We start from the raw sequence: 13,429 nt of genomic DNA on the forward strand, positions 1-13,429 counted from the left end.
CTATGATCTAGGTGCGAATCTCTTCTGAAGAGAAAAGAAAGGGGTGTACCAATTCCAGTTTCGCAGGGTTACGCATGTAGGTAGGGATGATTAACTGATTTTCTTAAAATAGGTAGTTTGTTGACCTACTTTTGATTGCAAGGGGTTTGGGTTGAAAAATCTGTCTAGATTATAGGTACCTGTTCAAATGTGTTCCATGATTCTACTTATGTGCATCTCTGAAATGTAAATATCGGATTTATGTTAATATTTTAGATTAAGATCCAGCTGGTTCCCCGTCGGGATTGTTCAGGATCCGTAGTAACCGGTAAACTCTTCCTGGTTGCACAGACATTTCCGGTGAGGATACATGGTTCCGTGGCAGAAGCTATCGCACGGATGACCGCACTCCATTACCACGCGACACATGTCCTGGCAGCCACCGAAGCTGACCTTTTCGAATTCTTCCGGTTGATTGATCTGCAGATGATCATATTGTAGAATTGCATTCAACCTAATCCTAGCTACCACTTACCTCAGTAAGATTCAAGTGCTTCTCGCACATCAGTTCCAGCGTGTCCCCAATCGCCGAATGTTCCGTCAGTCTTTGCTTAATACTCTTCCAAACCTTGCTGCAACGTGCCAGCAAATCCATGTTGCCTACCATGTAGAGACCGTCCTGCGCCCGAGACAAAGCCACGCAGATCCGATTGCGGAACGCCAGGAAACCGATCGATCCGGCCTCGCTGCTACGAACCAGCGACAGCAAAATGATCTTGGCTTCCTCGCCCTGATAGTTGTCCACCACGGTGATACGAATTCCGTGAAGCTTTTCGTGGCCTTTCCGTTCCTATAACGAATCAGTGATGTGTGAATTAGAGTAGACAATCGAGTTCTCGCTCAGGGTGGCCAGTGAGTTTTCGTTTTGAAATTCCCGGTGCAAATTCCGAAACTTTACCAGGTTTTAAATAAATATTCGAAGTGATTTTTGTAGCTTGAGACCTCCTCCCTAGAATTTGAAAAAAAGGCAAATGACACCGTCTTCAGCTAGAAGTTGTACAGACTGAACACTTAACACTTGACACCGGACAACAGGCAACACCCCAGTAGACCAGTAGCGAAGACATATCTTCGTCAGTAGGGCGAATTTGCGGGTTGACAAAAGGTCCAACGGCTCACAGTGGGACGAAATAAAAAAAAGGGGGATCACCTATGCCACTCCCGTCATCGCCCGCTACCAACAGCCATCGTTGCGAACAATATTTCAACACCCAACAAGAAGACCATCCAGGTTCTTGGTGTACGCTTGGACCGGGAGCTGAGGTTCGAAGCACATCTCAATGAGATCAAAGCCAACTGCCGCACGCGGCTAAACCTCCTCCGGACATTTTCCAAACCACACCGGAGCAGTAACAGAGAGCCAAAGCCACCGTAAACAGTAGATTACTCTACGGGATCGAACTGTTCTGCCTTTCCAACGACTCTCTTACCACACGACTAGTCCCAACGTATAACCAGGCAATCAGAATCGTCGCAGGACCTCTGCCTTCAGCACCGGCTGAATCGGCATGCGTCGAACTCGGTGTACTCGGTGTTTCAATACCAAGTCACCGAAACGTAGAACAACCAGCTACCTGGAAAAGACCACCGGGAACCACGAGGTCTTTCTCCTCAGGGAGGGGAACAGAGCTTTCGGAAACTTGGTCTATCAGGAGTTCCCAACCGTGTCCAGGGTACACTGGAACGGAACCAGAGGATGGACAGAACCAACCATACGCGTTGACCTTTCAATTGCCAAGCGCTTCAAGGCAGGTAACAACTCCCGTGCCATGCAGGCCCACGTAGCGGAGCTGCTGAGAACTAAATACGCAAATTTTCAACACCGTTACACGGACGGCTCTAAGGCCGTGGAGAAGGTCGGATTCGGAGTAGCGGATGTATGCAATAGTTACTTCTTTCGACTACCCGATCAGTGCTGCGTCTTCTCGGCGGACCCATATCTGTCCTAACAGACTCCGCCAGCGTTTTATACGCCTTGAATTCAGCAACATCCAGACACCCTTGGATACAAGGGACCCAAAAGGCCGCACCTCCGAACACCTCATTTGTTTGGGTACCCGGTCATTGCGGTATCCGGGGCAACTGTGAAGCAGATCATCTCGCTGCCACAGGTCGCTCCGGCCGGATGGCCACCACAGTTGTATCCAGTCAGGACGTAAACAAATGGGTGAAAGCATCCCTCCGAGACGCCTAGGCCCGGGAGTGGTTCGCAAAAAGGGGACCGTTCCTGAGAAAAATAAAGGGCGATACCTCCAAATGGAATGACATTGGGTAGATTGGGAGCATATTCTGGATCCTGTAGACGTCAACATTGCTGCACAAACCTTTTCTCACGTCTTGGCATATGTCATTGACAGACACGTTTCCAAAAAGATCATCCATATCGACTCTCGCGTCCCGTGGATGACGAAAGATCTTCGCTCGTTGAAAAGAACTAAGAAGGCTGCTCTCAGAAGATTTACTAAACTCCGCACACTGCCACTGAAATGCTACTATGTCAGACTCAACCACGAGTAAAAGCGGTTAAGTCGTCTCTGTTTTCAACGCTATCAAAGGAGGATTCAACGGCGGCTAAAATCACACCCGAAATCCTTCTGGAACTTCGTAAATGAGCAACGCAGGGAAGTCGGCTTACCCTCTTCCATGATTTTTAATAGTGAAACTGCTGGAAATCAACAAGACATTTGCAACCTGTTCTCAGCCAAATTTGCTAGTGTGTTTGAAGCCGAGCAACTCTCCGCTAATATCATTACTTCCGTGGCCAGTAATGTTCCTTTGATCAACCAAACGCTCAGCATGGTCGAAGCCACTACAGATACGATTTCTAGAGCAGCATCTAAACTTAAGACTTCAACTAAGGCTGGAACCGATGGTGTTCCGTCGATTATTCTTAAAAAGAACATCACTTGTCTTTTAGATCCACTGCGCCGCATATTCCAGCTCTCTCTTTCCAGCGGCATCTTTCCGTCTTGCTGGAAGACTGCGGATATGTTTCCTGTTCATAAAAAGGGAAGCAAACGCGACGTAAACAACTACCGGGGAATCACGTCGCTGAGTGCTGTATCAAAACTTTTTGAATTGGTTGTCATAGAGTCCCTAAATGCGCATTGCAGGCAATATCTAAGTACAGATCAACACGGATTCATAACTGGGCGTTCCACAACTACGAACCTGCTGTGCCTAACGTCTTACATCACAGACAGTTTGATTGCTCGGACCCAAACGGACGTTATCTACACAGATCTTACGGCAGCCTTCGATAAGCTGAACCACGAAATTGCGATCGCTAAGCTTGATAGGCTAGGGATCGGTGAAAATCTTTTGAGATGGTTTCGTTCATACCTCACGGAGCGCCAATTGACAGTAACTTTGGATACTTGTCGCTCAGCAAGCTTCTGCGCAAAGTCCGGTCTACCTCAGGGTAGCCATCTGGGACCATTGGTATTTCTCCTCTTCTTCGACGACGTTCACCATGTTATCACAGAGCCACGATTATCGTTTGCAGACGATCTGAAAGTTTTTCTGCGCATCCGCTCACTCGCCGACTGCCGTTCTCTCCAAAATCAGATTGACATCTTTGCTGACTGGTGTAGTCTAAACCGACTGGTGGTCAACCCAGCTAAGTGTACAGTTATTACTTTCTCACGCAAGAAACAACCGATTATTTTCAACTACAAACTACTAGGCACGACTATCGAACGGGTGCACTGCGTGAAAGACTTAGGCGTTTTTCTAGACTCAAAGCTGACATACTCACACCATATATCGTATGTCGTCGACAAAGCGTCCAGAACGCTTGGCTTTGTCTTCAAGATTACTAAGAACTTCACGGACATTTACTGCTTGAAATCGCTCTATTGCTCTCTCGTACGATCTACGTTGGAATACTGCTCTGCTGTCTGGAGCCCGAACTACAATAATGGGGCCGAGCGAATTGAATCTGTTCAACGACGTTTTCTTCGCTTCGCGCTCCGTAAGCTGCCTTGGAGATACCCACTTCGTCTTCCAAGCTACGAGAATCGCTGCCAATTGATCAATATCGAGCCCTTACGTATCCGAAGAGATGTTTTCAGAGCCTTAACCGTCGCCGATACTCTGCAAGGAAGAATCGACTGCGAAGCAATTCTGCAACAAGTGAACATTAATGTTCAACCTCGATCACTACGCAACAGTCTTATGCTGAGACTTCCACTTCTTCGAACTAATTATAGCATAGGGAGCGCTATTTACGGCTTGCAGCTAGTGTTCAACCGAGTAGCGTCGATGTTCGATTTCCACTTGACACGGAATATGCTTCGCCGAAGATTCTCTGCCTTTTTTGCTGACCGAAGGCGCTTGATACCCAACAGCTAAGTGTAAAATTTAATTTTTAGTAACTTGACAATGCTTTCCAAGTTATTTTCGTTTGTAACTGTAGTAACTGTAGTATATGTATGTCGTCTGTATAATCTGTACTTTTTTTACAACACATCATTGGGACTATTTCTAGTCTGTTGATGCAACCATAACAAATAAACAAATAAACATTACGAGCCGATGGGAACAACAGGTCTTATCCCGGCTTCGATCCGGACACACCCGAATGACCCACAACATGGGTAGCGCTACTTCTTTTCGGAAGTTTTGCGACTCCTGCAACACGATTATGACAGTCGAACACCTGGTTGTTAACTGTCCCTGCTTCCATAACATCCGGCTCCTCTATGGAATACCGAACAGCATACGTAACACCCTCTCTAACGACCCGTCCACGGAATCAGCCCTAATAGTTTTCCTAAAAGACGCCTCGAACATGGACACCACTGGAATAAGCCTGGATATCATATGACGATTACCTGACTGCCTTCGACAACGACCACCGCCAACCACGCTAAGAACCAAAACAGGAACTATAATGAACTCTGTTAAAAATAATACCCTGTACTAAGGGGACTCTCTTCAGTTGTCCCACAGCTGTCTACAGCAGCAGTCGATTTTTTATTTCGTTGTGAACCACACGATAGCTTGTTTTCGAGACTCGCTATTATATAGTTGCTCTTTGTTCGTTGCTAGCAGTTCGGTGCCTTTTGTTGCTACGGTGCAAGATGTGTGAAGTAAAAAACACCATCAAGTTTAGCTTCAGCCATTGTGATGCCAAACCAAACATCGGAGAGATAGTAAATTTCGCCAAAGCACTCGACGCGGATCCGGCTGAAATGGAAGCTGTTTATCGCATTGGTGAGGAAAGGGGAGTCTTCATGAAGTTCAAATCAGAGGAAGCGATGCTCCATGCTCTGACATTCAATTCGGAGGATTTAATCTTCCATTATGCGAATGGAACGACGGCAAAGGTACGCATGTCGCATGCTGGTGAATTCATTCAATATGTGCGTGTGTATGACTTGCCACCGGAGGTACCCGACAACGAGCTGGATAAAGTGCTGGGGAAATATGGGAAAATTAAACGCATCATCCGGGAGAAATTTCCAACTGATCTGTGTTTGAGGTATATACAGGGATACGCGGTGTATATATGGATGTGAAGAAGGAAATCCCCACGTCATTACATTTCTTCAATCGCAAAGGAAATATTTTTTATGATGGCAACAAAGATAAATGTTTTCTGTGCAAGGCGGACGGAAGCTTTCCTGTCCCAAGCGGAAGGCTCGGAAGGAACCGGAGAAGCAACTGAAGGAAAAAAGGAAAGCAAAGTGAAAGAAAACAAAACAGCAGCAGTGCGTATGCTGGTGTAGTGATGGAAGGTGCGTCGTTTGTCATTAGCGATCAGGAAACGGACACGGGGTTGGAGATGTTGAATGAAGATAACGAAATGGACGTGACTACCCCGACGACCGACGAGAGTAGCGGAGAGCATGCAACGGGAAACGATGTTCAGAAACAGCAGCAGCGATCACGATTTGGGTTCAATGAAAATGAGGAACAAATTCGGGAAAGAAAGAAGTTGCGTGCACGGGAGAAGATCGCTTTGTCGCCGCTTCGATCGCCACCCAGAAAAATCATATGATAAAATATATTTGTATATATTTTTTTTTGTATTTTGAGTACCATAATTGGTATTCTATGTTACTCGGCTCCGCTAAGTTATTTTTATAACATTTGAGCCTGCCAAATAAACGAAATGAAAAAAAAAGGGGGACTCTCTTCTGGAGCCCCACCAACCTCTAGGAGAACCCCTTCTGGGTTCTCCAAACTCTCAACTATGTAATTAGGGAAGCCCCCCTCTGGGGCTCCCGGAGATGAACCAGCCGCGGCTGAAAATCTCCTAAATAAAGAGAAAAAAGGGGGACATGGTCATTTGCGACGAAACTATTGAGTGTAGCATTTTGATGTCTTCTCGAATGTTTCTTAAATTGTTGAGTACTTAGTGAACACTCAGTTAAAAAAAAATAACTTTTTTATGTCTCGTTAAAATCGATGGACAGCTATTGAAACATTGTAGATAAAGTCATTTTAGAAACCTTAGTCGACGACAATTTTCTATCTCTCAAATGGACGAAATTATAGGGTGAAAATTTGCGTACAAACATACCCCATTAAAAAATGTTTTTTCATCATAACTTTTTTCATTGAATTTTCCAATTTTTTTCAATGTTCTACAAAGTTATAAGTGCTCTGAAAATGCACATTTCTGCTAAAAAAAAAAACAAAATGGAAAAGAAATTAAAATGATGGTTGAAAACGAACCGACTGGAGCTAGACGAAGAAGCGAGCAGCGACAACTTCTATGCACAACAAAGGACAACCAGGCTTTAACCTGCAAGGTAACAGGATATATCGTTTTGCGACAATGCCGATAACCCAACGCCACCTACCTGAACCAAGTGGAGCATCTGACCGCTATACGCCGTCAGTATGACGATCTCCTCTGGTCGATATCCCTGTGCGACGAGATATTCACACAACCCCAGCAGAAACTTGCATTCGAAGCTGTTCTTCTTGGACTTTTCATCACCCCGCGCGCCATCCTCCGGAACGGTGTGCGTGAAGAAGAACATATTCTGCCTCATCCCTTTCACTTTCGGGCGACCTCGGACCGAATCGCTATCCGTCAGCTCCCGGTAGATGACCGGTCGAATCAAATCGGCAAATTCCGGGCGCATCCGGTGCTGTACGTCGAGACACACCGAATTAACCTGATTGTTGATCATTCGTTCAAACAGCGAGATGTCCATCTTGTACTGCTTGGATAGGGCATACACGCTGGTAGTCGGTCGAAGTTGGAAGTGATCACCGATCAGGATGCAGTGCTCCGTCCACGGAGTAAGCGAGGCAACGATGTGCGATTCCAGGACTTCGGCTGCCTCTTCGATCAGAACGATTGGAGATTTAAGGAGCTGCAGAAGGGTGTGATTACGAGCAGCGAAAGTCGTTGTCATACCGACTACGCGGATATTCTTGACGAATTCATAGTTGGAGAGCTGGTTCAGCTCGTGAATTCGGCGCGACGATTGCTGGAGTTGATTCTAGAACGAGAATTACAATCAATAATACCAAGATTACGAATCGAAAGGAATAAGCTTACCAAACACTTTACAATCTCCTCACTGCTGCCTTCCTTCTGCAGCTTTTCGAACTCCTCCATCTGTTTAAGATACTCCTGCTTGGTGTTGTAGTAGCACGTTCTCAGTCGCTTGTCGATCAGTACATCCTCGTTCAGCTGCTTCACGTTATAACTATCCAGCAGGGCATGTTTAGACTGGCTTCCCATACGGACTATACTGGTGCTGAACCTCAGCACTCCACTGAGAAACTGGTCCAAGGCATGGTTAGTCAGACAAATCAACAGGATCTGGTGTTCCGTGTTGGCCAACAGCGCTTGAACAATCTCATGTCCAATAAAGGTTTTGCCCGTTCCTGCCGGGCCCTGAATCAGAGCAAACTTGTGCGTCAATGCTAGCTTGAACGCTTTGTACTGTGAAGGATCCAACCCAATCGGACTTCCACTCTCCGGCCAGTCGCTTGGAACTTTGATATTGTACAGCTGCCCCTTGTGACTAAACAAGGCTTTGCGGTCCCGTGAGATATAATCCGGGTACTGGTGCTGTGATTGTGTATCGACAATGTACGACTTCATAGGGAACGTGTCTGTCTTCAGGTTCCTCATCACGTTATACACGTGATGGTACGGCTCGAAAAATATCTCACTTTCAATCATCAACAATTCCCGGTTGAAAATGTCTTTCATATTTTCCACCTTGATGATTTCCACGCAGATGTAACCATTGGAGAGCTGATCACTATCGCGATGACTGATGATGGCCACAATCAGATCGTCAAACTGCGTACCGGATGTGAAGCAAACCATCGAACCGTGCATCAATCGCTTGGAATTTTGCTGACCCCACTTACTAAATCGCATCGACTTGCCTCCGGTGACACGTCCTTCTGGATCCAAATCGACGATCACGAGTTCCTCCTTGGCTGAACGGCGGTTCACACTTCCCGGAAGCAGCAACTTGACACACTGATGGACCCGGATATTATCACCGCAATAGGGCTTATCCGGTGTCGAACTCTTGCTGTGCGCTATTAACCCTTGAATGCCATCCCGAAGTGGAGTCATAAAGTCTTCCTTTAGAAGACTCAGATGTACCTCCAGATAGTGGTCCACGGAGGGAAATTTCCCACTCACAATGTTTGGCTTGAGATTGCTTGCCGATCCTTGCAGTTCCTCCAGAGTTGGGTAAATCTAAAACAAACAATTATTATGAAAATAATAAAAAATAAAGATAGAACTGCTTACACTCAAGTTCTTCACACTATTACCCGAAACGGATGCTCCCAGTCCAAGTGCATCCAATTTTACGCTAGCTTTCGTCAACACCACGGTAAGCTCCTCCAAGAAGCTATTGACCCGCTTTCGCTCGCCGAGAATCTTCCTTACGTTCCCAATAACTTTCCCGACCGCGCCAAGCATATCCACTACGTTTACACCCTGTACCTTGCCCTTACTTTTCTTCTTCCTTGCTTCCATTTGATTGGTGCTTCTTTTGAAAAACTTGATCAAATTGTTCCAGAAATTCCTATCCTTGGCCAGCACCAAAAACAGTTCCTCATTAATCTCGAACAACGGTAAAGCGGCTATCTTGTTCAAGATCTTCATCGACACCAACATCAGCTCGTCGCCGCAGTTCTCTTGGGTTATCGTCTTGATAAACTGTTCTTTCTGGCTGTAGATATCCAATAGGAGCTCCCGATTGTCATTCTCCGACAAATTCAGCAGTTTCGAGAACGGAATCTTCTGTACGTAACCGTTCTTCTCTTCCGGCAGGTGGAACTTCGCTTGTGATACACCTGCAGTGGCAGCGACAAACGGATCGAAGTAATTTCCGCTGGCGTCTGAAATGCATTGTTTAAAAAAAGAAAAACAAAACAACGGATCCGACTTACCATCGAAAAACTGTTTCGGATTGGTCCTAAGCGATTCCAGTAGCTTGCTTGCGGTCGCATCAACATCCTGCTGATGTTGATCAGCCGAGGGATCCTTTTTCACATCGACCACAAAGTCGTCGATATCCTTGCTGAACCAATCGTCTTCATCGTCGTCAAACGGAGCGCCACCGGCACTAGTCATAGCTTGACCGCGGATTTTAGCAAATTTCCGGTGCTAGAGATCCGCAATTTATGCACCAAGGACCGTAAAAAGTTTCAGATGCTTCGGAGACACAGCAGACGTAAGTCAATGAGGTGTGCCACAAGAGGGTATTTGTTGGTATTAGTAGCAAAAAAGAGGTAAACAATCGGTGATGCGAATAAAAACTCCTAAAAAATTCAGTGCTAACATTTGAAAACGGCGCAAAAGCCATTTGTAAACAAATGGTTTGTGGGCCCTTTACTCGCTACCCGAAGAACGCCCACGCAAACCAACAGCATCGTCAGGAAGGGGAAAATTTCCCCTACCCGATGTTGCTGTTGTGTCGCGTGGGTGTACTTCAAGTCAGTGCTAACATTTGAAAACGGCACAAAAGCCATTTGTAAACAAATGGTTTGTGGGCCCTTTACTCACTACTTGAAGTACACCCACGCGACACAACAGCAACATCGGGTAGGGGAAATTTTCCCCTTCCTGACGATGCTGTTGGTTTGCGTGGGCGTTCTTCGGGTAGCGAGTAAAGGGCCCACAAACCATTTGTTTACAAATGGCTTTTGCGCCGTTTTCAAATGTTAGCACTGAAGTAGTGAGTAAAGGGCCCACAAACCATTTGTTTACAAATGGCTTTTGTGCCGTTTTCAAATGTTAGCACTGAAATTGGCATGAAAAAAGTGGAGTTTGACGTCACGGAAGGTATACTTCAAAACACTATTAACATATTTTGCACTACACGAATACCATTTTACGATCATTTCCTCACCTCACCTCACCATCATTGGAGGTAAGTAGCGTTCGCGGCAGGCGTAAACAAAAACAACGAGAATTGATCAGATCACGAAAATTTGCCGCACTCTTCTCTCACCCGTAAGTTTTGACAGTTTTGGGTGGTTTGTTTTGGCTCCCATTCGTTGCTATCTCTTTTACTCAGAAGCAAAATGATAGGGAGCAAAAAGTGAGGTTAGGGACCGTGCACTGATCTATAGCGTTTTCGGTGAGTGCCACCTTCACTAAAGCCCTTTAGTAAAAGTTTGGACGTCTGCCAAAGCGATGTCAACCGAAAATATCAGGCATAACATTTGATAACGGCACAAAAGCAGTTGTAAACAAATTTTCAAAGGCCCTTTATACCATTGACAGACATACAAAGCAGTACCGTTGTACCAACAATCAATACGAAACTAACGATTTTAAATTGGCTCACCACTTTAGTGTCGTAATCGGACGTCTTGCCTGCTGTTTTTCTTGCCGGTTGGTGCTGCTGTTGGTCTTCTCTTCGGGTAAGGCCGGCGCCGCTAACCGAACGATTCAAGCCATCCATCTTCGAGTGCTGCCGATTTTCTCTTCGGGTGAGTGCTGCTGCTAGGAGATGTTTACTGCTTGCGGTCCGTGCCAAGAATGACTGGGGGGCAGCCATTTAAATGATCTTTATTTCTTGTGATTGTGTGGTTTACATGTATGAATTTTTTTAAGTGACACAGATGCGTCTTTTCAACTTTAGTACATTTCAGATTTTAATTATTATTTACAGTTCCTAGTCCTATCAGGTCTATTTTAAAGTATGACCACCTTGGTGGGATTGGTTTGATTTGAATTAATTATATGATTTGAGTAGTAGCTATACTGAAGATCCGAGAGATGTCGCCCCTTCAGTGGTAGGAAAATCATTTTTGCAGTATGGAGAATATCAGAAAATCCACGATTTGTGACTAAACATGCTTTCACAGAAGGAAACAAATAAACGAGTGTTTACCTTATCACCATAGTAACAACAATCAATACGAAACTAACGATTTTAAATTGGCTCACCACTTTAGTAGCCTATTGGTCCCAAGCAAACGATTAACGTACCCTATTCTAGTTGAAATTCTATTACTACACTATGTTTGTTTTGATTCGCTATCAAAGTTTGACAGATAACATCAGGGGTGTGTGGATTCATGCAGAACATGCAGGGGTGAGTGAAATAGCTTGGGACTGCTTGGGACCGTTGTTCTGGTACTGAGTGAGCCAAAAATTATAATGATTTTCTTCGGGACCCAGTGGTCTTAGAGTTACCTCTATGATAGTAATGTACTCGTGCAATTTTTGTGCATCTAAAACTGCCCATAAAGACGATAATGAATAAAAACTGAAAATTTCCATGCATTTCCGAATGGTTTCCTACCATTCCCATACATTCGAAAGTGACTGGCCCTCTGGATGTGGATGATGTGAAAAACAACAAAACATGATTAATTGGAAAAAGGAGACTACTTATAACTACTATTTACAACTACAACTAACCTACAACTACTATGTACACCTAACCTACTATATACAAATTGCTTATCAAAGCATGTTCTGATAAATTACATTTTTGTGCAAATTTAGTTTTAATTTCGATAATTTTGGAATCTATTTTGGCAATGCCTGCCTCTTCATGTAAATTTGTTATTCTAGTGTCGAAAGGACGATCAAGAACCATCCTCAGCACTCTATTCTGAGCTACCTGAATTTTGTTCCTGTGAGTCTGTGCACATGATTCCCACACCGGAGCTGCGTAGAGGATCGCAGGTGCTATGATTTGTTTGTAGACGGCCAGTTTGTTCACCCTTGAGAGGCGGGATCTGCGGCAAATCAGCGGATACAGACTCCTAACCAAGGCGGAACACTTGACTACGGTTTTCTCCACATGCGAGCGGAATAGGAGGTTTTCGTCAAACAACATCCCGAGATAGGTTACTTCGGCGGACCACTCAACCCTTGTGCCATCCATGATTACAGTACAAGAGGGAGCTGGTTTTAGTTTGGGAGATTGCCGATGGAGGAACATTATTGTTTGGGTTTTGGAAGCATTGATTTTGATTTTCCACGTGGTGGCATAATCAGCAAAGGCGTCAAGGCATCGTTGAAGCTTGTTTGTTATTTCACGAGGCATCCTTCCCTTGACGGTTATAGCAGTATCATCTGCGAACAGTTACCCAAGGGAGGAATGTCGGAAGTGTAGATGCTGTATAGCAAAGGGCCCAACAGACTTCCTTGCGGAACACCTGCTGGGATGGAAAATGTGCTTGAATTGCAACCATTCAACGATACCCTGAACGACCTTTGCTGAAGGTAGTTACGGGTGATTTTAACAAGATGCAAAGGAAAGTTGAAGTTACAAAGCTTGTATACAAGCCCATTGTGCCAGACATTATCAAACGCTTTCTCAACGTCTAACAATGCCATGGCTGTAGACTTGGATACAGCCTTGTTACTTCGGATGTTATTCATCACCCGTACTAGCTGATGATTTGTGGAGTGCCCCTTCCTGAACCCGAACTGTTCCGGTAGGAGAATGTTGTGTTCCTCGACAAACTTGAGCAAACGATTGAGAATGAGTTTCTCGAACAATTTGCTCAGCGCTGAAAGGAGGCTGATTGGTCTGTAGCTTGAAGCTAGCGTTGGGTCCTTCCCGGGTTTGCGGATAGGTATGATTTTCGCTGTCTTCCAGATACTTGGAAAGTAGTGCAGTTCCAAGCATCTGTTGAAGACAACAGCCAGCAGAGAGTGAACCTTCATGCTGAGATTTTTCAATACTAGGTTGAATATTCCGTCAAACCCGGGGGCCTTCATGTTTTTGGTGCATTTCAGCGTTGAGCAAATCTGTTCCACTGTGATTCTATCCTCCGGGGGGATGGCACAAGGGGAGGAATCAAGGTTGAGTACGCATTGCTCAACCTGAACTTCGAGCGGACTTTGGATGTCGAAGCCAAGCATGTGCGATTTGGCAATATGCTCACCAATCGCATTTGCTTTCTCCTGAGGGGTGATTAT

At 45.2% G+C, this 13,429-nt stretch overlaps 1 protein-coding gene across 1 annotated transcript; it reads right to left on the reverse strand.

The window, feature by feature from the left end:
- Window positions 1-79: 79 nt before the first annotated feature.
- LOC135709448 (NFX1-type zinc finger-containing protein 1) lies at window positions 80-9,703 on the reverse strand. Its single transcript, XM_065231789.1, has 6 exons — window positions 9,430-9,703; window positions 8,783-9,378; window positions 7,562-8,728; window positions 6,852-7,502; window positions 515-829; window positions 80-459 (listed from the first exon to the last, which is right to left on the reverse strand). The coding sequence occupies exons 1-6, from the start codon at window positions 9,611-9,613 to the stop codon at window positions 289-291; spliced, it is 3,084 nt and encodes a 1,027-aa protein (XP_065087861.1). The 5' UTR covers window positions 9,614-9,703; the 3' UTR covers window positions 80-288.
- Window positions 9,704-13,429: the final 3,726 nt, after the last annotated feature.

Source organism: Ochlerotatus camptorhynchus, unplaced genomic scaffold (assembly GCF_037179485.1).
Source record: "Ochlerotatus camptorhynchus isolate MF236.1 unplaced genomic scaffold, CSIRO-AGI_Acam_v1.1 ptg000361l, whole genome shotgun sequence".
Lineage (NCBI taxonomy): Eukaryota > Metazoa > Arthropoda > Insecta > Diptera > Culicidae > Ochlerotatus > Ochlerotatus camptorhynchus.